Source organism: Pteronotus mesoamericanus, unplaced genomic scaffold (assembly GCF_021234165.1).
Source record: "Pteronotus mesoamericanus isolate MK-2021 breed Mesoamerican mustached bat unplaced genomic scaffold, CSHL_Meso_final contig_50, whole genome shotgun sequence".
Lineage (NCBI taxonomy): Eukaryota > Metazoa > Chordata > Mammalia > Chiroptera > Mormoopidae > Pteronotus > Pteronotus mesoamericanus.
This window is the reverse complement of record NW_026555186.1, coordinates 10,246,088-10,273,705: the sequence shown is the minus strand read 5'-3', so window position 1 is coordinate 10,273,705 and position 27,618 is coordinate 10,246,088. Positions and strand designations below refer to the sequence as shown.

Sequence of the window (27,618 nt, the reverse complement as noted above, 5' to 3'; positions counted from 1 at the left end):
TACATATGGTCAGCATAATAACGCTGTCCGTCTGAAAGGGCTATAATTAGTGAGAATTGTTTGCACAAAGCAGACCCACCAAGCCGATGATGCCAGCTTGCCTTAGTTCTTTTTTCACCCCACCGGGTATAAACATTTCTATTTTTGTTCTTCCCCAAACATAAACACTACCACGTTAGAGACACCCGAGGACAGGAAAGGCTGGCACTATCTTTATAAACTCAGGGCATAAATGTAAGCCACTTTTCAAATGTTGAGTCTGTTCAAAGGATTAGGGTGACAAGAGAGGGTAGGGGGAACTGTGACCCAAGAAGCCATCGTTTAATTGACTGGTGACGTCGAGATGGAAGCCCCAGAGGGGCAGCAGCCCTGACTGTGGGAGGATCCTAGCGAAGGGACACACAGAGGATTAATCTGAAGTCCAGGGCAAAGCTCAGAGGGGTATTCGAATCATTTTATGTCTTAAAATACGTAAGACAAAATTATTTATCTCCACATCATAAAATATTGATGAATATTCACAAATAAATTTCTAATCTCACTTTTTTACCTAAAGTGGTTTAGCTACCATTGTTTGGACATAAATTATGAGAATGCTTTTTCTGCTGCTGAAATTCAACTAAAACAGAAGAGGTTGTCAGATTTCAGTTAACTTGGCTGAACACAGCGGATCTTCGAGCACGCTGCAGCGACATCTGCTCCCACCCAGTCACAGGCCCCTGTTACTTCCTCTCCTTGAATGTGCTTCCCTCTGTCCCTTCTGCTATGATTGGTTCAGGCCACCACCCTCTCATCTGCACCACTGCTCACCTGGCTATGCCAAGAGTCACTCCCTCAGTACCTTACCTAACCAGTGTCCCCTGCCTCTAACTTCACATCAGCATCCTTAGATGAAACCTCAGTAAAAATACACCGATATGGCTCCTTATCTTCAATCACATTCTCCCTGCTGTCTAACATGAACTTTGGGCTCTAACTGTATCAAAGACTTTTGGCCCAGGGACTATCCATAGCTTCCCTTACTTCTCTGTTCTCACCTGGTGCTCTGTTTCCCACCCTTCAGATGCCAGCTGCAATGACAGCTCCCCCAGAAAGCCTCTGTGGGTCTCCTTCAAAAGATGAAGGACTCCTTCCATGGGCACAATATGTACTGGCTTTGCCCTATCAGGCCCCACGGCCCAGTGTTCCATTTGCCTATGTGCACACCTGTCTTCCCACTCCCTATATCCCCAGTGCCTGATGCAAAGATTGACATAAAGGGGGCCCTCACTCAATAAAAAATGTATGTAGTGAAGGCACGAATGAACGTTGTTTCAGTGAATAACTAAGTGAATAAATGCTGAACATTAAAGTGAATGAATGAACTTTAGTCCTTAGGTGCCCACTCTATAGTGAAAGCAATGAAATTAAAAAAAAAAAGAAAGGAAGTAGTGAATATTAGACTGGAGTTCTTTTCACTGCATTTGGGGTGCTCCATTCCTCTGTTGTACAATAAGCACCCCTGGACTCTAGAATTAAGCCTCTTATTTTGGGCACTAAGGTGCATGATGAGATATATTTAACTCAAAACTTTTTGATTCAAAGAGTAGAGAAAACACTGACTCAGAGTCCTCCTGTGAATGTGGCAGCCAGCAGGGTTCTGGGAGTTTTCTGTGAACCGGAGGAGAGGGAGCGCAGACATGACCCGGGCGCAGTAGGCTTCCCCTGCCAACCATGGCCCCAGCTCCTCAGCAGAGCACCGCACCATGTACACACACATACACACAGATGTGCACACAAGGTAGAAACAGCATGGTCCAAGCTCCTCCCCACCACAGCTTAGGGCTGTAGAGTTTTAGAGCCCAGCCACTGCAGTCCCTAACACTAACCCTCCCAAGACATCATGGCCTGTGGGCAAGCTGCTTCCCTTCTAGTCTATTTCCCTGGCTGTATAAAAGAGTGAAGACATAGCCACTTACAGACTTTTATAAAAGCTCAAACACATGCTGTATGTAAGGGACTCTATAAATATCTGCTGTTGGGTTGTGATTTTGTGCTGTGAGTCACTGCTGGAATTTGAGACTGCTACACTTCGCACTTTTCACAACCTGCCATGATTCCCAGTTGTTTTCATCCAGTAGGTTCCCTTTGTACATGGAGGCCAGAGTAAACAAGTGGACAGAGGCGGGGATCCCAACATGTTAGATGGAAGCTGAAATCACTAACAAGTTTGACATCCATGGAATCTAAAATGAGTCTTTTATTGCATGGAGAACGCAACATAACGTTTTTGTCTATAATAATCACTTCTCTATACCAAATTTTGTCCTTTTCTTTAAAAAATTCAAATTTTCATCAATCCAAGTTATTCTGCCTTATGTTTTAGTACCACATCCTCTTGGCCTGTCCAATAGTAGAGTATCCACATTGGCATAACTCAAATAACCGTTTCTTGAATGCGAGGGCAAAAAGTCAACTATGGGAAAGTTACCCTTTGAGGGCAAAGGGTTCACCCAGTTTCATGAGAACCACAGGGAAGGAGGAGGTAGGGCAACCTGGAATCTAAGACTGCAATGTGCTGAGAGTTATTTTTTTGACAGTATTTCATGGTGGATTTTTCTAAGGTCATGGCAACAAATTTAAGATTGTTGTGCTCATTTTATAGAAAAATAATGAAAGATTGTTTTGTTTAGTTTCTAAATTCAAGATAAACAAGAATTACAATGGTGACACCATCTGTCAGCAATGGCCTCTGAATCCTTTGGGCAGTTCAATAAACTAGTCACCATATGAACCACCATTCACCTTGGTAGTGGGTCATCATGTCTCATCTGTACTCTCTGGAGATGAATCAGAAATCAGCATCAAGTACATGCACACACACTTGAAGATAAGGTATAGAGTATTAGCCACAGGAATGGAATTTTGATTCTATTGGTGACCCAGATAGAGTACAGAATGCAAGATCTTAAGGAATTTCTCAGACTGAATATATTTCAAAAGACAAGATTTTAATACTCTGAAGATCAGTAAAGGTGTTTTCAAAAATACATATATTGAGTAAAAAAGGCATCGATAAAGAAAGGTTAGATTAAGACATAGAGACCCAGGAAAGACGAGCTAACGCAATAGTACTCCCCAAAACAAGTCAAGTTTTATTACATCCTGCACCTTGCTTATGATAACAAGACAATAGCTACCAAAGGTAATGAAGCTGTAGTACATGCTCTTCAGGAATTTTATTTCAGATGGTGGTGAAAATAATAAAACTGAGAGGAAAACAATTGTCTTGGTAGGTATTAATTTCATACCATATTCTAAGAACTAAGCCAAGAAACTCTGTGGTTATTTTACATACACATTCCCAAATCTTTGAAAAAGCCTTGAAGGCATATAATATTATGTTCATGATTCATGCAAGAAAACAAAAACTCAAAGAGCTAAGAGGCAGAGAAGAACACAAAACAAGAATGATGAATGCTTTTTATTTTATAATTTTCTCTATCAGTCTATGATTTATCTTTTACATGAACAATTTTTTTAATTTTTTTTCATCCTATTGAAGAAAGTAAGTTTTAGGGAAGCAAAGAAGTATATACATGAAGTCATTATGCCCACCAACATCTATGAAATCCTTGCTTGGGGTACAATAATAAATAAAATAGAAATCTCGCTCTTTAAATACCCAAGTTCTTGCAGGACATGCACTTTCGTAACTGGAAATGAGAAAAATATATGGCTCTCTTTGGGAGAAAGGCAGACAAGTGATCAAAATTAGACCATCTATTTTTTTTTCTGTGGTTAAGACTGACTCATATATTTCTTACATGTTTTGAGCTGTAGATAATACATAAATGAATTCTTTACTTTGATTTCAAATATAGCTCAGTCTGTTCCTCTCTATTACACTCACAAAGCTTTCCTCAGAATTTTTTTTCCAGCTCCTAATATCATCTTTACTCCATCCATTCTCTGTCACTTCTATGCCATGGCCTCTTGCTCTGGCCATCCTGATTCTACTTGCGCATCTCTAAGACAATCTGTTCTATGGGCCAGAGGGTATAAGTTCTACATTGATTGTCTCATGGAGCTTTATTCTTTAACTCTGAGCTCATCTTCAGTAAGAGGAATTCCCACAAGAGCCCACAATCCAGGAACCGTCCAGGAACACTGCTAGAGAGAGGAAGACAAGAGGGCCCTCTCAGATTTGGTGTTTAGATGTCAATTGTCTATATTTTGAATTGGGGCTCCTCTCTGGCAAGGACAGTCCCTATTTGGATCCCCCATGGGAGCCCATAGAGCAGGCTTGGTATTCCAGTTTCTACTTCATGGGTCTCTTTCCACCCATAGTCTGCTCCCGTCCCTCTGCTATGGGGGTGACATGTGGTTTCTCTGGACTTCCACTTCTCAAGTAGGACAGTGCACTACAGCCTGAACTTTATACTGGAAGTTGAGTTTCTGCTCTTCTTGCCCATGAGTACCCCCAACCCGCTCCTCCCACCTGTAACCATGTTTGAAAACTTTGGCCCCTAAGGCCTTTCAATGTGGAGTCCTACTGAGGATTCCAGAGTTGACTTCTCTTTTAATAGCTGCTGCCTCTGGACTTTGGCTTTCTTGCTTTTGGGCCAACTCTGTATTTTATAATGCCATTATGTGAGGGTAAGGGATTTCTCCCATAAACTCAGTCCACTGTTTTGCTGGAAATCTTTCATAAGAACTGTCACCTTTATATTTTCACATTAGTTTCTCAGTTATGAGGAATACTGCTTTCAATGAACAGAGAAAATTAGTTGAATGCTCTCCCAACATTTTTATGGTGACAAATATTAACATTTTAAATCTGCAGGGAAGAGGTATGTAATTTGCAATCCCTACCTTCTATTTTACATCTGCCTTTTCAAAATAGAATTTAAACCACTAAAGTAATCTAATTAAACTGCTAATTATATCCCAAAAAAAGAGAACATAAAAACTAAGTAAACATAGTTAATCTACTTGCCCCATGGTTTCAGGATTCAGCCCACACACATTCTAATCTCTGTACTACATCCATACTGCATAAATACCAAATGTGAGATGATTTCAGTTGTTAGTTACTGAGGCTAGAGCAAAAAACCTTTAGCCCCCAACTCAAGCCTTAATTTTTATATGTGAAACCATCTGAATGTGCTTAAAGGGGAAACTGTGACCTGTCCCCAAACTATTTGGCACCTGACCTGGCCCCCAGGGGCCCTTAGCGGGATATGTAGGCATGATATTTGAGGTATGTCTCATTTTTGGTTTTGCATTTTTCTTTCTTTTAATATGGTTAGGAATCTGACTAATTAAAGATTCCAGGGCTCTATAGTCCACTTCGTTAGAGCAGGATTTTTCATGAGACCTTACAGTCGTGTTTGGTTCTTTGGCTAGTGCTTTGTTTATGTGGTTATTGAGCCAGAGGAGCGTGGTCTCGGACTATAAAAGGCATAAGGCATTCTAATCTGCGCTGAACAATTAAAGCACACAGGAAGTCATTGCAAAGTGCTGATATAATGTTTTCTCCATCTGAAAATGCACACTGGTCCGTTAATGTTGCACAGATGATAAAAACAAACAGAGCAGGAAGGCAGATGTGGCCATGCACTGGATCTGCACTGGAAAACAGTATGGCTGCTACTTCACCTACCGCAGTAGAAGAGTGAGGTCACGATTATATGGTAGGGCAGGAATAGGTCAAAAGTAAATTGCCGCAATGAGAGAAGATCTCGAAGGTCACATGGTTGGATTGGCTGAAAAGTAGCTCCAGCACTAGCAAATGTTTTTGCTTGGCTTGAAGTCTTAGAAAGAGTTGTTGCTGTGTAATAGAATTACACATCCTTTGGGAGGTATCTTTCTCTCACATGGAGTGTGAAATTCATGGTGATATCAACTGAAGCTTCACATAGGTAGGGAAGCAGAAGAATCCCAGAGCAGTTAAGAATTACAAAATGAACCGCAGACAAAATATTATCCAAATAAACCCTCCATCCCCCTGCCCAGCAACAGTTATATAGTTCTGGCCAAGAGATACAGACCTGCAAAGAGTTAGTAGCTCAGTTGCAAAAAAACAATTGTTAATTCATGCAATGGGGTAACTGAATCAAAAAGTAAAATCAAATAAAAAGGCATGTCAGATGGCCAGAAAAAAATGGGGTATATGAAAGGCAGGGTGTAAGGCTATAGCTAAGAGGAACTCAGTATTTCATTGATGCTTTAATTAGTCAATTAATTAATTAAACACAAATCTGGGTGCTCAGGTTTGGCTCAGGAGGAAGGGGAAGTCCTAAGTAAGAACAGTAATGATAGACACATGCAAAGTTCATTATAATCTTCCCACTTTTACTTTCCCTGTAGCATACGTTAAATTTTCTCATAGCAGCCATATTTAACAACCAACTATGTAATTTATTATTTCTGTATGTTCTTCCCTCCTCCCATAAATTCCAAATACTGCCCTCAAGAGCTTTCAAAAGCTGAATTCAATCAGAGAAGACACTGAAAAATTTTGGACAGACATCTATGAGATTGAAGAGTTTACATCTTATAAATGGTGTGAATAATATATTTGGCCCTTAATACAAATGCATTTTTATAGCCTTGCATGAAATTCCTAATACATATCTATATTAGTCAGGTTTTACAGGTCTTGATAAAATTTTACCATATGAAATTTTCATTGGAGGACAGTTGCTTATAGTCACAAATACCCTGATAGAATTTTAAAACTTTCCCATGGAGAGATGGCTTGCTCTTATCATACCCCTTGAAGGGAAGAAAAGCTTAAGAGGTTTCAAATAAACAGCTTATCAACATCAATTAGTAGTTAATAAGACCAAAGAGAGAGTGATATTAAAATTATAGGAAGAGTAAATTCCTTTGTGCCACTTTCATATTGCATGATTACAATTTCTAAAATTTTATGGCACAAGTTCTTGAGAACAGACTCAGTCATAATCGAAGAGAGTCAAATTCCCGTTGCCAATTTCAAGAGACATGAGAAGGTACCAACAGATCTTTACATCTCTCAATTTTTTCATAAACCATCTTTGAAATTTCAAGTCATTCAAGAATATTACTTTTAAAATGAGAAAATATAAAAATGGGAAATTCTTGCTCTTTACTGCATCTCAGATTTGGTTGCGAACAATCTGCTAGGGAGAAATTTTCTGTTTCTTGGCACTAGAAGGTCTAGTTGGGGTTTCTATCAAAGAGAGTATTTTGAATATTCATTTTTCAGAAAGAAACACAAGATACTGTTCTGAAATAGACATTGTTTATCAACCAGAATTTTAGAATATAAAAGGAGAGACAGACATATTCCATGGAGCGGATAGAAGGACAGACATTTATGAATATTCATAGGGGAGATACACCAGAACCGATTACACAGCTGTGGAGACAACATGAGCTGCCCACCAGTTCTTCCTTGCTAACAGAACCTAATTTGTTAAACAGCAGGCCTGGGACAAGAGTAAGGCAAGTGAGGTCCTTACCTAGAGTGTCATATTTAAGAGGGTACCAGAAACCTCACCTGTCAAAATAATGCTATAATGCAATATTTTCAAAGGTCTAAATTAATGCCCAAAAAACCCATGATGAACAAGCCAACCACATTTTAAATAGACATTAGAGCTCCAATAGGGCTTGGCAGGGCTTGACGGTACTGATCCAATCTCGATTTAAAAGTCCAGATAGAGAGGTGGGATTAAGCAAAAATGAAAAAGGACTCACGGACGTAGACAACAGTGTGGTGATTTCTGGAGGTGGGAGACTGCTGGGGAGAGGAAAGTATAAGTGGGACAAATGGTAATGAAAAAAATACAATAAAAAGGTTAAAAAGTAAGATCCAGAGAGTTTGTTCATTGTAATTTTTATCACGAATATAAATTTTTTAAAAATATTGCTTTAATATATTATTTATTTTTATCACTAAAATTTTTGGTGCCTCTTAAATACTGCACTCAAAATGGATTCTTCACCTCACCCTCGTCCCTGGCCTACAGGACTCAGGGGTTAAATTATGATTTTCTCCATCCCCCTTTGCCAGGCACTTCCCTTATGCCTAGAGTGAGTCATGTGACACAGGTCTGGCCACTTGCATATAAACAATTCTGCACACGAAAGATTTGCCTTTGTTGTTGATTTCTGATACGAAACAGATGAGTAAAGCAGTTGGTTATCCTCCAACCTTCCCACCCCTGCCTGCCTTCCAATGCTGCCAGCAGCCATCCAAACATGAAATAAAAGCCAAAAGCAAAAGCCAGTTACATGAGGGCAAGTGAGCAAAATGATGTAGCTTAGCTCTTACTAACACTTCTGAACCAGACCTGGAGAGACTGATTCTCTACTTCCAGGTAGGGAACAATAAATATCCTTATAATTTAAACCTCTATTAGGTCAGCTTTCTGTTATTTGCAGCCTAGATATTTCTAATTGATGCTGTAAGCCTAATAGCCAGTCAGCTTTCAGAGCAAGAGTTTCTAAATGTCACCACATTGATGACCTAAAATATATATTAGTACTTCATCTCTGAATTGTTTCCTTCTAGGTAGCAAGAAAAAGTGTTAAGTGTAAAATGGAATACGATCCCAGCTCTTTATATGTTAATTAACTATGGAAATATATGAAAATGAAAAGTCACACAATTCTTCATATAAACTATTGATTTTTTCCTACTAAATAAACATTTGTGATAGCTGTCAACATCAACACAATCTCAATTTCTATTTTGCTCTTACAATACATAGTCTGACTGTGTTACTGTCTGAGAATTAAGACAGGAGGGAGTCTTCTTGAAGAGATAAAGAATATCCCAAATGTCCCTTGGGCTACCTTTTTATCCTAGCTTAAATTGCAATAGTATTATCACTGTGGTAGAAACTTTTCATATAATAACCCAGTATATTCATTTTTTGCTTATAGAAATTGAGACCAACCAGAAAGACAAGAGATTTTCTTCACATCAGAGAAGTAATTAATAGCAGAAGTATCATAATTACTTCTAGGAAAACTTTTCCTTTACCTGGTCCAGCTTTCTTCAAACACAAACCATGGCGACTTCCCAAAGGACTGACCTCTATACGATGTCAGGACATGAGAGTCTTTGCGCAGACACACAGGAGCAGCGGCCTCGGCCAGTATTTCCATATAGTGCTAGGAGCCGAAGGTCCATATCTGAGCCTTCCACTAGGACAGTCACCACCAAGAGATGGCTCTTTACATTTTCATTTTAATTAAGTAAAATTAAATAAAATCAATGATTTCAGTTGCACTAGCAACATTTCAGTGTTCAGAGCTACACATGGCTAATGGCGACTGTATTTACCAGCACAGAATTTGAACATTCCCATCATCAGAGGAAGTTCCATGGCACAGTGCTGCTTTACCCTAATAGGTCCTCTCATTTCCCCATTTCTCACTGCAGGTGTGAAAAGTAAGAGACCGCCTATAAGAAATCAGCCCTGCCTGAAAGGAAAAAAGAAGAGTTGTATGCATTATAAGCAAAGGTTATAACCAAAGGTCACCACTGTGGCTGCTAAATGAATGCCTCTCCCATTTCCTTTCTATGGTTCTGATAACTGCTAATTCCGAGAGGATCTATTATCTCTTTTTTAAAAATTTATTTTCATTGAATTTATTGTGGTGACATTGGTTAATAGAATTATATAGGTTTCAGGTGTACAATTCTATAATACATCATCTGCATATTGTACTGTGTGTTCGCCTCCCCAAGTCAAGTCTCGCCCCAAGTAACCTACAAATCAGCAATTCTCAGTATGATGACATTGTCTCAAAGCACAGGTAAGCCAGAAATATTTTCCTCCAAAGATTACCCTTTGCGCAAGGGCTGTATTTAAAGAAGAAACTGTCTATATAACTTATCTAACGCCAAGTCAAACTGTATTATTAGGATTTTAATTTTCTAAAATAACGGGAATAAACTTTACTGATTAAACAGTGTATGTGGTAGGTTTTCATTATAGACCAGAAAATGTGGGATTTTAGGAAGCTTTAAGACACATGCATAGTTATTCATTGTATTAAATGTTGCTTAACGCATTATTCTTAATTACCTTTCTTCTTGTAAAGCTCTCACATGTTTGGCCTTAGTGCCAAGGAAATGTGGCAAACTCAGGCTACTTCCTAAGCAACTCGATTACTAAATTCTACGTTCTGGACAAGTCCATGCTTCTCCACTAGAGTTGGAAGCTATATAATTTTTAAAATTAGCTTCACTGAGGTATAATTTAGACACAATTATATTACCAACTTAAATTCAACAACTTTTTAAAAAAGATTTTATTTATTTATTTTTAGACAGGGGAAGGGAGGGAAAGAAATATCAGTATGTGGTTGCATCTTGTGCACACCCTACTGGGGACCTGGCCTGCAACCCAGGCATGTGCCCTGCACTGGGAATCGAACTGGCAACCCTTTGGTTCTCAGGCTAGCACTCAATCCACTGAGCTACACTAGCCAGGGCTAAATTTAGCAACTTTTAACAAATGTATAAACCTCCCCCATCATCACATAAAATATTTGTATTTACTTATATATTCTCTCACAAACTTTGCAGTGAATTTTTTACCTTTCCCTGGACCTAGGCAACCACTGATAGGTATTCTGTTATTTTAGTTTTATCTTCTATCGAATTTCACAGAAATGAATAATACATAATTTGTAGTCTTGTATCTGGAATCTCTCACTTACCATAATTCTCTGGGGATTCATCCATTTTGTTGTCCATAAGTAGTTTCCTTTTATTGTCCATATATTCCAATCTATATAACTAATTTGTCCACTCCCATTGATGGAATTTTGAGTTTCCCATTTTGATTAGTATAAATGGAGCTGCTGTGAACCTTTGGATAGTAATCTTTCTGCAGATATTATGTAACATTACATTATCCTTGGGCAAATTCCTATAAGAAAATGTAGATGAAACTCTACATTTTCAAAAGCGGTTACACCATCTTAAATTGTTAAGAGCAAAGCCTAAGAGGTCCAGTTCCTCCACATTCTTGCCAGTGCTTAGTATTATCAGTCTTTTTAATTTTAGTCACTCTGTTGCATGTATAGAGCTCACCAGGGTTGTCCTTAGTATTTTGTAACCTGTATAAATCTCTATTCCATTTTTTAACATTTCGATTATTTATTTTCTTATTAAGTTGTAAGGGTTTATTTCTATATGTGGACACAAGACTTTTAGTAGACATAGGTTTTATAAATGTTTGCAATTCCATTTACTCAATGGTGTCTTTGAATAGCAAATGTTTTTAATTTTGCTGTGGTCCAATTTATCAGTTTTTTTTTAATATGCTTTTTGTGTCTTTGCCTAATCTAAGGGCACAGAAATTTTTTTCATAGGTTTTCTTTTAGAGGTTTTATAAATTTATTATCTTTGGGCTTATGATCCCTTTCATAGTTTTGGCATAGAGATGTCCAATTTTTCCAATACTATTTGTTGAGAGGGTAATCATTTCCTCATTGAATTGTCATGGCCACTTTATTTAGAATTAACTGACAATATGTGTGTGGGTCTAGTTCTAATCTCTATTTTCTGTTACATTGATTTATACGTTTATCCTTGTGTAAATACCACATTACCTTGAATTCATGTACTCAAAGTATTCTAACATTGATCTTCTTTCTCATTTTCAGTTTTCCTAAATACTCTATATTTCTATATAAGTTTCAAAAACCACTTTTCATTTTATATAATAAAAAAACAGTAAAACTTTTATTGGATTGGTATAAATATACTGATTGCAATTCATGTGGTATAGCTTCAATACATATGGTACAGACCTATATCTTAAGATTGAATCTTCTGATGTATAAACGTGTCTTCATTTGTTTAGGTCTTTTTAATTTTATTCGTAATGTTTTGTTGCATTCAATGTTCAGCTCCTACACATCTTGCTAAACATATCCTTATTTCATATTTATGATACTACTGTAAAATACATAATTTAATTTCAATTTCTATTAGTTGATAGTGTATCACAATGCAAATGAGTATTTTATATTCACTACATATCTTGAAATCATGAGAAATTCACTTGTTAGTTCTAATACTCTTTTTAAAAATTTAATTAAGATATTCCATATCTTAAGGTAATCTTGTTTGCCAAGAAGTGTAATTCTTCCCTTCCAATCTGCATGCCATCCACTTATTATATTACTTGTATCAAAATTTGTTATTTATCTATTATTACCTCTCACAGTGACTAGTAAAATAACTAAAAGCACTAAGAGTGGTAAGAGTAAACATCCTTCTGTGGAAAGCATGCAGACCTTAAACATCGACCATTAATCATCGTGTTAGAAGGAGAGTTTTAAAGAAGCTTTTGTCTTGTGTGGCAATACCCTTACTCCTAGTTTTCATCATGAATGTGTGCTGAAATTTATCAAATGGCTTTTCACAATAAGTAAAAAGAAATTTTTTACTATATATATGGAGATAAGTATTTTTTAAAAGTATAGTTAATGCATTGATTTGCATTGATTGATTTTCAAAGGTTAAACCTTTAAAATCCCATGCAATGTTGCATTTTGGGGGTAAAGATCAACTGAACATAACATATTATTCTTTTTGCAAATTGCTGGAGTCAACAGATAAAATGTTACTAAGAATTTTTGTTCCTACATTTATGAGAGTTCCCGATCTATAGTTTTTCGTTTTGGAATATCTTGTCTGGCTTCAGTAAAAGAGTAACGATGATGTCTTAAAGAAGCTGAGAGATGTTCCATACTCTTTTACCCTGGAAGAGTAGAATTAGTATTTTTTTTTCCTTAAATATTTGTTAGAATTTACTATTGGAGATCTTTGGATTTGAAATTTTCTTTATTGAAAAGATTTTAAACTATGTATTTAGTTTCTTTAAGACATATAGAATTAGTTCAGCCCTAGCTGGTGTTGCTCAGTGGATTGAGCGCTGGCCTGTGAACCAAAGAGTCACCAGTATTCCCAGTCAGGGCACATACCTGGGTTGTACGTCAGGTCCCCAGGAGGGGGCGTGTGAGAGGCAACCACACATTGATGTTTCCCTCCCTCTTTTTCTCCCTCTCCCTCTCTACAAAAATAAATAAATAAAATCTTTTTTTATTAGAAAAGAGAGATATAGAATTAGGTCAGTTATCAGTATCTTCTTCAGCGAATTTGAATATACCCATATTGTATCTCCAAAGAATTTGTCCATTTCACCTAAATTGTTAAATTTATTGACATATAGCTGTTCATTGTTTTCTATTAGCATCCTTTTTACTCCTGTAGGTTCTATAGTGATGTCTCATTTATTCCTAATATTGATAAATACGTCTTCTCTCTTGTACCAGATCAATATGGCTAGAAGTTTATTGATATTATTGATCTTTTTAAAGAACTAAAGTTTTAGTTTCATTGATCTTCATTAGTTTTTTTCCACTTAACTTATTTATCCTCTTCATTTTTTTTCTTCTGTTTACCATAGATTTCATTTGCTTTTTCTTTATTTCCCTAAGAAACATCCGAAAATCATTGTGATGCATTTTCTCCATCCATAGTATAAGTAAATACTGCTATAAATTTCGTTTTAAGCTCTGCTTTGGGTACAGATTAAAATTTGGATTAAGTTGTGCTCGTATCATTCAGATGGAAATATTTTAGAATTTCCCTCTTGATTTGTTCTTTGACCTATGATTCATTTAGAAGTATATTACTTAAAGTCCAAAATAATTTCCTATATGTCATTCTGTTATTGATGTTTAGTCTGGTTCTGATGTACTTACAGATCAGACAGGCATGATTTCAATCCTTTTAAATATACTGAGACGTGATTTATACTGGTTCATGTTTGTATTCCCTATATTACTGTGCTATGTCTTGGAAAGCACTTTCAGTGAGCTGATGCAATCATAGGACTCATTGATTTCCTTTCTTTAAGTAATTACAATCCTGCTCTGCCCTCTGCCTGCTAGTACATTGTCTGAAAACTGTAGTTTCCAATATTTTGTCTGGTTTTCTTATTTAAAGCAAGAGGGCAAGTCGAGTCCCTTTGTTTCCATCATTGCTAGATAGTAAAGTCCCCTATATCATTTTTCCATCTAAAATAAACAATCACTGCCCTGCCTGGTGTGGCTCAGTGGACTGAGTGTCGGCCTGCGAACCAAAGGGTCGCTGGTCTGACCCACAGTGAGGGCACATGCCTGGGTTGCAGGCCAGGTCCCCAGTAGGAGGCGCGTGAGAGGCAACCACACATCAATGTTTCCCTCTCATCCTTCCCTTCTCTAAAATAAATAAATAAAATATTTTAAAAAATAAAATAAATAAAATAAGGAATCATCTGTTTATCAAATCTTTGTAAAAAAAAAGACATGTTTAATACAGCTCTCTGACAATCTGTATACAATTTGTAAAGTTAGTACTAGATGTTATGGTTTAAAACTCTTACAGGAATTCACACATTCATATAGTCTACATCAGTTTGCATTTTTAGTCCCAAAACAAATTGATTTGAGTTTCAAATTCATACCTTAATCCATAGATTTTTCATCTAAGATTTGATGTCCCCGCTGTGAAATGGAAGATTTATGATTTTTATTCTGGAGCTTTATTTTTGTAGACATGATTTTTTTTTTAGTAGGGCTAACCCTTTAAAATTAAGAAATAAAAGCATTTGAATGAGTTCTAAGTGTGAGTGGGTCATACTTTGCTAGCCCATTTTTTTCATCTCAGAAAATGTTTAAATCTGGCTTGAACCATCCATGCATTGATTTGCGATTTTCCCTTTAACCACATAAATGGAGAAGTTATCAACAAATACATGCATTATACAGTGATTAACATTAAAACCCAGATAAAAATCATGAAGACCAATTATTCAAATTTCTTGTTCACTTCATGGGTGCTAGTTTTTCAATTTAGTTTGCCTCACAGAGTGTTCAAAAATTTCTAATAGTGTTATACAACTACATTTAAGCTCAAAGTTGACTATTTTTAATGTTGGAATTGAATTGTAGTTCCTTGTACTTTCACATGTACACAAACACACACACAGTCTTTTTTACCCTACTCAATAATCCTACAAAGGTAGTGTTATCATTCCATTTTTTAAGCCACTTACCCACGTTCACACAATTACTAAGTCACAGGACACAAACCCAGCCCCTGGTTTCCTGACCATATTGTTCTCTCCATTCCTCCCAGCTGGCTACTAATGCCTGTTTTGAGTACCAGGGCAACTTCTGAGCTTTCTCTTTTTAGAGGTACAAACCTCATACAATATTGTTTCTTAAAGATTACTAGGGCAATTCTTTCTTTAGCCATCATTCAAGGGATATTCGGATTCAAAATATGTGGCACATGTCCATGGTAATCGGAAGTATCTGACAGATATTCCTCCAACCAGTGGAGCCCAGGCTTGGCTTAGAAACTCCGGGCCCGTCAGTGCCTTAGTATTCCTTTCTCGTTAGCAAATTAGTATCAGCCTCCTGCTTTCTGGTCTTCAGAGCCAAGGCTCCAGATTTAGCCCACTAGGTGACTGCAAAGGAAACACTTTCTTCACTCAGCTTCCAGGTATCTGACTCCCCTTCTCCATCTTATTTGCTCTCTCATCTCTCCAAACTCTATTCTCTGAATGACTTCAGGGCTCACTCAATAGACCTCCTCTCTTTTCTTTCTCCACATTTTCCCCTAGAAACTGCATCCAGTCTATGACTTTAAATGATAGCTATATATTAATAACTCTCAATGCCTACCTTCAGCCAAGAACTCCAGACTTGTATAAGCAACTGACTACTTGTCATTTCCACCCAGATGTCAAAGAACCATCTCATACTTAACGTGTCCAGAATGGAGCTCCTGATACCCCTCCAAATGTGACTCTCTTACAGTCTTCCTCATCACAGTAAACAGCACCTCCTCTCTTCCAATTGCTCAAATCAAAAGCCTTAGAGTCAACCTCGCCTGCTTCTTTCTTTTACAGTATATATACAACCTGAAAAGAAAAACTTTGAACTGGATTTCCAAAATGAGCTATATGCAGAATACGACCACAGTTCCCTGTGTCCGCTGATAATACCCTCCTCCCAGCCACTGCCATCTCCAGTCTAGGTTATTCACCAGCCCCCAAACTAGTCTCTGCCCTGCATCCGACCCACCTACCCACAGCTCAGTCTATCCTAAACACAGCAGCCAGCTGGCCCATTTCAATCATGTCGCATTGTCCCTCTACTCAAAATCATCCAGTGGCTTCCCACCTCACCCAAGATAAAAAAAATTCCTAAAAGCCCTATAGGACCTGGTCCCTATTATCCCATCTGACCTCATCTCTATTACCCTCTTCTGAGATTCACTTCATTCCGGTCATGATGACCTACCTGCTTGCTGCAACTCAAAATTGGGATGCATGGCCCCACCTCAGGGCCTTTGCACTTGCTCTTCCCTCTGCCAGAACCCTCTTTCCTCAGTTATCCACATGGTTTGCCCCCTTACCTCTTTTAACTCCTTACTCAATGGGTCCTTTGTAAAACTCACAATCCAGCCAGAAGGACAGAAGCCAACATAGGTACCTCAAATAGAGAAAATTTTACAGAGGGAATTGGTTGTAAAGATATTGTAAGAACTCATACAGCAAAGAAATGAAGGACAGGGCCTGGGAGACCCAAAAGGAAGCGTGCATGACACACAGAGATGAGCAGCTGCTAACAAGCTGGGCTGGAGCCCACACCCTGTCCCTGTGCCCTGCTCTTCTCCAGCTGTGACTCCAGCAGGAACTGCCAAAAAGCCCCGCCTCTGCCCTTCGATCCTCAGCTGTGCAGTTGGAGGCATCGACGTGACCTCTTTCTCAGCCTCTTCAGTAACTGCTGGTTCCCCCCATTCACACATCCTAATAGGAACCCAGCTGGTACGGGAGCCTGAAAAATTCTTCTGTCTCCCTGACCAGTAGCACAGAGAATCAAAAAGGGTGAGGTGGGGCTGAGAGGCAACAGGTAAATGTCTGGCACACCTGGTTACCTTAATGAAACCTAGAAGACCCTCCACCACTTAACCCATTCCTTGCTTTGGAGTTGTTTTCAGCCCTTATCACCATATATCATCTAACATTGTCCATCTCCCCCAATAGAATGTAAACTCAGCATAGGCGGAGATTTCTACCTTTTGTGCTTATTGGGGTAACCCCCATGACTGAAACCATCTTTGGCACATAACATACACTCAGCAAATATCGACTGAATTGTTAATGAACTGGACCTCTGCTTTTATCATCAAACAAGCAGAAGCTAAAACATTCTGTGTGGTGAAGCCAGGGAATACAGTGGCAAAAAGTCAAAAATACAAATGAGAATGACAATTTTTAGTTACCTTCTGAGAGCTACAAGGAGCACTCTGTTAGCCATGCCTGGTGCCAGGGTCTGGCCTCATTGATTTCAGTTAATAGGGTGTGCAGTCTACCTCACACACGCCCAGGGCACTTTCAAGGTAGGAATGGTCAAACTGCTTTCCTGCAACTTGTCATCCTGTGGATTGGAAGAATCTATTCATTCTGGCACTTAGCATAGGTCGCTGAGCTCTTAATTATGAGTAAGAATGTTTCCTGCCTCATGCAAGACATGTGATCAGCCCCGAGCCACATGCAGGAAGTGGGAAAGCAAAGAGAAATCAAACGCAACTCCTCTGAAAGCTCGAGTCCACCTCTGGTCTGGCCCTTTCTAACTCAGTAACAAAACACCTTCTGGAAAATCAAAAGTTAAGGTGTTAATTAAATTAGTAAACTAACTAAATTAGATTTAAAAACCTCACTGGAGTATTTTCTTTGTCACATTGGTAATAGGAAAAATTCAACACTGTTGTCTCCTGGAGTTGGCGTAATACTTTGTCTCTCAAATGTAACCATGGTTGCTTACCTTGCCTTCATAGGAGAAGACAGAGGTCATAAATCTAAGAAAAATACTGCCTAATTAAAACTTTATCCACCCTACATTTACTCTCCGACTTCTCCTTTATATATAAAATAAGGACAAGATTTTTATCTACCTTCAGTGTGAGAAACAGATAAATTACCCATTTAATGCTTAGAAAGACTATAATATGTTCAAAGATAAATAAAACACAATAGCATACCATTTGAGGCCAAATGAAATGAATGTTTTAAATCAAAATCCTGACACTAACTTTACAAAATCTTATTCCCAGTTTTAATGCAATCACATTGAACTACTTCCCTTATAAAGTATTCCATTTGCAGTCTTAAAATAATAAGAACTATTTCCCCACCGAGACAAATCAATCAAAAAATGAAAATTTTACCTTAATATAAAATATACATGTTCATTCACAAATTATTTCATTAGTGGCCCTAGAAACCAAAAGTAATACAAAAGTTATTGATAATTCTCAAAACTCAATAAATCACTTTCAGAAGCTAATCATTATTTATAAAAAACATACAACAAGGATCATCTTGGGTCTCATCAGTCAAAGATCAATAACAACATCAAAGTATAATGCAGGTACTGGAATCAGTTTACTCAATGAATAACATATAGAGGTGTTAGAGGAAAATGCAGTGTAAAACCACTAACACCTCTGTGCATTTATGAATAATCATGATATGCCCTACATTAAAAATTGAAAAGTGGTATCTTTTTAAATATTCCATTTTTTTTCAGATAGCTGACTAGCAACAGACTTTAAAATCAAAAATGTATTCCCAAATGCAGTTTTTATATGAAAAAACAGGCAGTGTGCTTGTTCCTTAGTTACTTCACTTGCAAACTGGTTCAAATAATCTGCCCATGTGATTCTGACATTATATTATATGAAACATTCAGTCACATGCATAACAAAAGTCAATATATTTATGGAACAATGGACTTTTTAAGGATACAAACTACACTTTTCTTCCCCAGTTCACAGGAGAATAACTCATCTCTTGTTATGAAACCAAAGAGAACCACACTCGGTTTATATAAATTTACAGAGAGAAGCATTGAGTTCAAGGTTGTTTTCCACAATTATTGGTGTATTGCTATACTTTAATAGGATTTATATAAAACATTAAAATTAAAATCAATTTCATGCCATCTGTTTTTTAATTCAAATAAATGTCCTATTCTTCCATGTAGAAAATAGGCCACTGTCATGAAGTCATATATACATGTGATTTATAAAGGTCAAATGGCAGTTCTGAGAGTAGATGAACACAAAGAAATACTAACAATTTTAATCAAGGTTGACATAGTCAAAGACTCTGAACTCTTACAGAGACTCTAGAAATCATTTATTGCCGCTCCGGCTGTGATGATGAGGGGCCTAGAAACTAGAGAAGAAATCCAACCAGCACCATGACTGTCCGGGGCACTGGGCACCAGACAGCCAAAACCCGGAGAGGAAATGCTGTGCCATGGGATGGGCATGGACACATGGGACGTTCATGGGGCCACAGGACAGGTATGGAGCCATGGGACTTGCTTGGGGGCATGGGACATATATGGAGCCATGGCACAGAAAAGGTTTCTTGGGGCTCCTCCCAGTGTCTCCATCACTGTTTTCTAGAAGGCTAGTTCACTCTGACTTCGAGGGTGACTGCTGCTGCCCAGGCTACACTTTCTCCAGCCAAAAGAAGGGCTCCAGAGACTATGAGAAAGTCAAGTGAAGAAAAGTAAGAGGCAGACAAAGGGCAGGTTGTCAGTTAATGGGGCAAAAGGAAATGTGGACGTGGCCACCTTACAAACTGGCAGAAGACAGCCTCTCAGAGGTGGGACAGGCTGGGGTCCCAGGAAGTTAACACAAGGGAGAGTCAACAGAGAGTTACAAAACAAATCACATATTTCTGTTGTCAACACAACAAAATAATGACATATATACAGTGGAATATAATCATATGATTCAAAAGAAAAATGCAGTATCCATGAAAAATAATTACTCATCCTGTGATACCAGACTAGAAGTCAAGTTTAGGATTCTATGTTGGAACCTTTCAGTCACGATTCTTACAATCACCTTTGACTCCATGTGGGGATAAAGGCAACTGCTTAAGTTCAAGGGCCAAGTCCCGCCCCAGTGATGGTCCCAGCTAGAATACCCATTCTGATTCTTTCAGATGCCCTTCCCAAGATCAGGGGGCAACGGTTGCTAATACTTTATCAAGTGTCCATATAGATCCTCCAAAATAAGTTCCAAAACAACCCTCAGGCCGATCAATGATCCTAACATAGGAAAACATTCAACAAGAACACCAACGAGTCAAAGATCTCAGGGACCTAAGATTGGCATTAATAGTGCCCTGGCTGATTCTGCAGGCAGGAGTGACTTCAGGCATTGATATCAAGAGCTGCCAGCTATGGCACTGAAGGGAGGCCTCCAAATTAGTCATGACAGTAAAAGTCCAAGGCAAAGAAAGCCTGAGTGTGGCATGACTCACTCCACCAGTGGTCTTCTCTGTATTTACTGTATTGAATAAAACTGCTCCCCATAAACCAATTCCTATAACTGGAGCACACTCTCTAAATAGCTGGGTAAACTTTAATCAATAAAGAAACCAAAGCAGAATCTGGCACTATTACCTAAGTGAACATTAAACATTTAAAACTCATTTCGGAGATCGTTATGAGAGGCAATAAGCATGCTGAGAAACACGCTGTCCTGAAGAGTCACTATTTTTCCCCCCTCTTTATTGGAACAGACAAGGGCATTAAGTGTGAATGGTGTGTCTGTAATAGATCAGGGTGTTTTAGCAGGCCCTGCACAATCTGGGATAAATATTCCAGAACATGCAGTCGAGGAGTAACTTTGCAAACACAGCAAGCTGTTACAGCGTGTTGAGCAATGAACTCCGCCAGACAGGAGAAGTCCACAGTGGCAGATATTTTACTGAGGCTGAGATAAAATGGTACTGCCAGCATCCTGATTCCATATACCTGCCTGGCCAGGTGATGAAAGGAGACCATACTCTGGGTGATGAGCTCACAATGCAATGTACAGATGTTGTATTACATAATTTTATACCCAAAATTTATATAATGTTATTAATCAATGTTACCTCAACAAATTTAAATTTTTTTTAAATTTTAAAATAAATAAAATATTTTTTAAAAGACTTCAATACAATGTGCTTAGCTATAGTAAGACACTGCTACCGTATCTGGTCCACTTCACTAACAGCCTCTTGCGCAGAGCACCTCCAGTGTTATCACCCTGAATCGTGAAGTTATAAATGTACACAGAAATCAAGATTTTATAAGTCAAGATTACCCAGTCCTCCTGTTATTTCTTCCTTATCAGTGTTTCATCCTGCTTTCTCAAACTCTCTTGAAGAGTACTGTGTTAGAGAGAAGGGGACATGCAGGCTATCGGTGGCCACCCGCTCAGCTGTGACATGAGCCACTTCAAGGACAGAATGAGCTGTTACCATCCACAGGGAATCTTTGTGTGTGTTTTTGGTCATGTTTCATCCCTTCTTCAGAGAAGCACTTCCTTCCTAAAACCCCCATACTCTTGGCCCTTGGCCTGCTTACTCCTTCTCAGCTGAGATGAAGGTTCTCAGGAACTACCTTCCCTTCCAGCCACCCCCACCCTCTAACTTTTCTGCATCCTGGGTGCCCTAGCCACTCTCTCCCCACCTCACTGGAGGTGGAGTCCGCTTCCTGTAAGCTAATCCCCCGCCTGTGCCCAGTATCCTACTCCCACCTACAGCCAGGACTTTGCCCAATCAATTATCTCCCCTGTCCTTCCCTCTTCAGCCTCTTGCATCAGCTGGCTTCTCATCACCATTTAAGGATGACTAAGTAATGCTCTCTTAAAAGCCATCCCCTGTCCTCATGTCCCTGCTGGCTGACACAATAGTTCTCTCCTTTTATATCTATTTCTTTTATCCTTCCCATGTTTATCCTTCCACTCATCAGCATCGAGTTTGCTCCTCTTGCACTGCCCTAAAGCTGCTGGGCTAAATGCTATTTGTTATGGGTTGAATTGTGTGTCCCCAAAAGGTAGGTCAAAATCCTAACCTTGGATGCCTGTGAATGTGATCTTATTCAGAAATATGGTCTCTGCAGATGTAACTAGTGAAGATGAAGTCATGCTGGGTTAGGGTGGCCCCTAAATGCAGTATGACTGGGGTCATTAATAAGAAGAGGAGAGAAAAAAAGACACAGAGAGACTATGTCACCCAAAGATCGGAGTGATGAGTCTACATGCCAAGGAATGTCAGCAAATCATCAAGAGCTACAAGAGGAAAAGAAGGATTCTCCCCTGGAGCCTTCAGAGAAAGCATGGCCCTGCTGACACCTGATTTTAGACTTCTAGCCTGCAGAACTGTAAAAGATGTCTCTCTTGTTTTAAGCCACCCAGTCTGTGGTACTTTGGTACAGCAGCACTAGGAAACTAAAATATCATTGCTTACAGAATTTCTAGGAGGGTGACCCTCTGTCCTAGTTTTCTCGGAACAGAGGACTTTCAATGTGAAACCAGGGAAGTCCAGGGCAAACCAGGATGAGTTTGTCACTCTACCTTCTGGCCTACATCTTTCTTAAACTCTACATCACTGAATACTGTGATGGCCATCTCCCTCTTGAAAAGTCCTTCATTCTTGGTTCTCATGATGCCGTGTTCTCAAACAGATAACTCCATCTGATGGCAGGTAAAAACTCCGCTTTCTTCATTTAAAACCATCAACATCCCTCAAATCTGGTTCCCTGTCTTTCTTCCATATGGAATAAATAGCCAAGAACTTGGGGGTCATACTTGGTGTTTCCTTCTCCCCCTATACCCATTCAATCATTAATGAAAAAAAAAGCCTTCAAATTTCTGGAGTTCACCCAATTCTTCCCAATTCTGCTACCACTCCTTCAGCCCCGTTCCTCCTTACTGCTCCCTCTGATCACAGCAGCAGGCTCAGAATTGGGTTTCCCTGCCACCCTTTTGCCATCCTCCAAGCTGAGCCTGTTGAGATATATGAGGGGCTTCTCAAGATGCTCTTCAGCACCTTACATTGTGAAACCCCATTAACCTCATCTCCCTCTATGTCCTCTCTAAAACTTAGACTAAGATCTCATGATGCACTATATATGATGCTTGCAATGTGTACTATGCTCCCCTCCCTCCCTTCAGGACCGATGCATTGGTTCTTCTCCCCCGAGAACTCTTCCCCTTTTGTGAGATTCACAAACACCTTCTGATCATCATTTGTGATTCAGTTCTGGCATTGCCTCATCCTAGAAACTTTCCTTAACCACACTCCTTCAGCCTGGGCTGTCGTTCAGATGCCCCTCTCCTAGGACCCTAGAGTCCTCACAGCCCCCAGCAATGACACCCATTAGGACCCTTAATAAAATGTAATGCAGTGATCCTTTTGGTTTACATTCCTGAAGGTATTCTAAAATCTTAATAGAGGCTGTGTTTTTTGCCTCTAGCTCATCAATATTTAGCACAGACGTTGGTACATAATAGGCACCAATTAAATGTTTGTTGTGCATTCACTCCTAATTAAAAACATGCAAATTAAACCTAAGCTGAGATACCATTTATGAACTATGAGATTAGCCCAAATCCCAAAGCCTAACAGTATACTCTGGAAAAGATTGGTGGGAAACAGATACTTGTATCCAGGGCAAGGAGAATACAAAATGACACAACCTTCATGAATGGAAATCAGGCAACATCTAGCAAACCACAAATACATTTACCTCTTGACGTAGCAATCCCAATTCTAGCAATGTCTCTCAATGGTACTCTTGCAAAAATATTGAAATTTGTTTGCAAGAGACACTACTCATTGCAATAGTATCCATGATCAGAAATGACAGGAAACCTGAACTGTGTTGATCACATAGCAGGGAGCTATGTGGCTCTAAAAAGAAATGACATAAATCTACACTACTAAGGAGTACCCTCCAGGATATATCATTATGTTAAAAAATGTTACATAGAGAAATGTTTGTCTGTCTGTAACCTTTTGTCTAAGAAAGAGGGGGGGCAAGAATATGTGTGTATGTTTGCATTTAAAAAGAAGCGTTAACCATAAGCTGTAAGTAAAAGGTTAGCTAAAAGCAGAGAGTGAACAAGAGAGAAGAAAGCTAGTTTCTTTGAACATCCTTCTCTCATGAATTTGACTTTGATATAATACAATGTAATTAATATAAGTTTTTAAAATCTCTAGAAATTAAAAGCAAAATTCAGCAGAGGTTGGGTTTTGAGTTGGCATAACCATATAAGAGGAAATAATTTCAAGTGATTTCAAGGCAGAGATTTTGCTTTACTTCCCCAATGAAATTTATACCCTGACAACTAAAAGAAGAAAATCATCTTATAGGGTTTTCAGTAGTCAATGAGCCTAGAGTTGCATGAAACTGTTATTCTGATACAAATACATGTCTATATCAGGAAAAGGCAAAGGAATATTATATTGGCCTGCAGAGACTTAGGATTCTGTGTACAAGAGAGAATGATGTAGACATAAGATGGAAGAGGTTCGAAAAACCTTACAGTCCTGGAGATGAGTTGGAACTACCTAGAAGAACTTATGGTGCATGTTTGTAAAATGTTTTCCTCAGTTCAAAACACCTAGCTGAGAGCCTTCACACAAAATGAGCCAAAAATAGGTGGTTGTCAGATCTATGGGAGGAAATGTCTAAGAGGAGATAGGAACATCTTGCTGTCTCAGAGAGTCAGCAAGCTAGCAGAGGCAACATGGGTGGTGTCAGAACAATTCAGGAGCCAGGTTCAAGAGGCTTCTAGGGGCTTGAAATGCAACGATTTCACCATATGTAAGGACAAAAGCTGTGATTGCTTAACATAGATCAACCCTCGAAATCCATGTATTAATAACAATTCTAATAATCAAAATAAGAAAAAGAAACAAAAAGCAAATATAACATCTTATTTTTCCTCTTTGGGCAATGGCAGACAACCAACTAATAGTCTCTTTAAAAAAAACTGATGGAGGGTAGGGGACAGCTCTTATTCCATCGCTCCCATATAAGCTGTATCCTCAGGATCGTCAAACAAGATAGCGAGGATAGGGAGAGTGAGGGATACATAGAAATATCCTTGCCATCAAATAAAGAAAGAATAATAAAATGAGGAAACCCCAGGTTTGCCTCATGAATGAATCAGTAGATTTAGGCAGTGATCACCACTCCCTGCTAATTTCACACCGAGTTATTATCTGCCTCCGATGGAAGGACACAGCACCATTCATGACAGAGCATAGGCAAAAAGATGTGAACCTCAATCTAAGCAGCCTCTTGATCACTACATATTTACAGACATATTCAAGGCAGACAAATGCCAGTGGGATGCATTTGGCAAAATCTAGGCTGTGGGAAATTCTATAGTACAAAGAACTTAGATTTAAAAAAAAATAATTGATTTGCAAAAGGAGCAACAACAACAAAAAAACAGTAAAAGATTAAAAAGACTCAAGAGATACTCCACCAACTGCAATGCAGGAACTCCATTTAGAGTCAATCCAACTGTTACAAAAATGCATAAGTAGCCACGAGACCATTGGAGATCTCACAATACTCACTAAATGTCTGGTGATGTTATGGAATTATTTTTCTGGAATTCTGTCTGTTTGATATGACAATGCTATTGTGAATTCTTTTTCTTTGACAGTCATCAATTCAAATGTTACAAATAAGATCTCTTCAATTTGCTTCAAAATGATTTGGTGGGTGTGGGGTGGACCGTAAGTGGGGATTTAAAAGCAAACAGATGGGCCATCAATTAATAAATGCAGAGTCTGGGTGTTCCTTAAACTATTCTTTTCAGTTTGAAATTTTTCACGATACAAAGTTTAAAAAGTAACAAAACATAAAACTATTGGCTCTGGCCAGGGATCTCAGTTAGCTGACTGTCATCTGGATGTGCCAGGGTTTTGGGTTCAATCCCCAGTCAGGGCACATGCTGGAGTAAACCAGTGAGTGGGTAGATGGATGGAGCAATGGATCGATGTCTTTGTCTGTCTCTCTCTCTCAAAAATCAATAAATACAATTTTTTAAAGCATAAAACTATTGGATGGATTATTAAAATCCAATGACTGAATAATTATGGTGAGCTTGATAATATAACCGAGTTCAATGAGACAGGAATAAAGACATTTGTTTTTCTTCCTGAACACTAAGTGCCAAGGGTAAAAAGAACCCTATATAAACTTTGACTAATGAAAAAATAAATATATTCTAATTAATTAATCCTATAGATCCATGGAGACACCAGAGACATTAAACTAATTCTGTCTGCCATACGATGCCAGAGAGAGGCAAAAATCACGTTTTGTGGCAAGACTAAGGCTTTGCTGGGAAATGCTGAGGTAAAGAAACTTTTGTTTTCTTTTTTTTTTATTCTCACCCAAGGGTATGTTTATTGATTTTAGAAAGAGAATAAAGGGAAGGAAGGGAGGGAGGGAGAGGAAGAGAGAGACAGAGACGGGGGAAGAGAGAGAAACATCAATTGGTTGCCACCCATAGGCGTACTGTGCTGACCAGGTATTGAACTTGCAAGCCAGGTACATTCTCTGACCAGGGATCAAACCCAAAACCTTTTGGTGCACGGTACAACACTCTAACCAACTGGGCCATCTGGTTGGGGCTGCTTTCCTTGTCTTCTGGTGTTATTTCTGCGGGTCATATTTTTATCCCCTGGTTCTAATGCCTATTATGTTTCCAGCACCTGTTAACTAAAGGGGGTCTCAACACTGGGACTTTCTTATCTGTGATAACTCTGGTCGCGGATTCTTCTTGAGATACTCATCTGTTTCTAGATGAAGGTTTTTGCATCTTTGCTCCTATTTTCAACAATGTCTAAAACAAGAGTCACAGAATAATAAAGCAATACGCACTGCTGTTCTCTGTCACTGAGTAGGGAAAGTGCATTTAAGGGGTGCCTTGGCAACCGGAGCATGCTTGCCCCTTACCTTTATAGGAAATGACCGGGTGCTCTGCTCTTTGGCACTGAGAAGCGTCTGTTTCAGGCTGGGCGAGTCTCCACCAGCCCAGGCTAGAGAACAGCCATGCAATGACACAGGTCCCCTTCATGGTGAGTAGGAGGTGTCTGACTCTGCACGCTTTTCTTCTAACCAGAAGCTCGCCTTCCCGTCATGTGGGAAAAGTGCCTAAAACACAGAAAGGACAACAACTGGATGAAAACAAGTTCAGGTTTTTGGGTGGTCGTTTTCTCATAGTGTCCTGCCACTACCTTTAAAAACATATAAAATAAAAGAAAAAGAACTTCCAGGGCTTAGACAAGTGGATGTTTTTCTAGCTGATATATGAGTATATGTGTGTCTCAATAAGGACCTCTTTTTCTCACAATACTTTTATGAGACAAACCATTTATTTTCAAAGGAAAAGTGTTCAAGTGTAAGCTCTACCAAGACATTATAGTTACTTCTAAGGAACGCAGTGTAAGGACTGTGACCATTGATTGGTTTTCCCTTGGAACATTGTCCTCCCCTCCTCATGCAAACACAGATCTGCATGTGAAAACCCTAAGAAGCCAGCCCTTCCTTTTTCAGATTCAAAAGGCCCCATTTAATAGGTCATGATCATTGTCCTTTATGAATAAACTGATTAATAATATGATACCCGGCTCTTAAAAATTGTCCACATCTGGTGAATTTACCCTTTGAAATTTATAG

At 38.8% G+C, this 27,618-nt stretch overlaps 1 protein-coding gene across 2 annotated transcripts in view; it reads right to left on the bottom strand.

Moving 5' to 3' along the window:
- Nucleotides 1-27,618, bottom strand: part of SEMA5A (semaphorin 5A) — a 452,903-nt gene that overhangs the window by 275,701 nt on the left and 149,584 nt on the right. For both annotated transcript variants that reach the window (XM_054578336.1, XM_054578335.1), the window contains exon 3: nt 26,896-27,093. In XM_054578336.1, coding sequence (XP_054434311.1) covers nt 26,896-27,016 — 121 coding nt within the window. In that variant the 5' untranslated portion in view covers nt 27,017-27,093. The remainder of the gene's footprint in view (nt 1-26,895; nt 27,094-27,618) is intronic.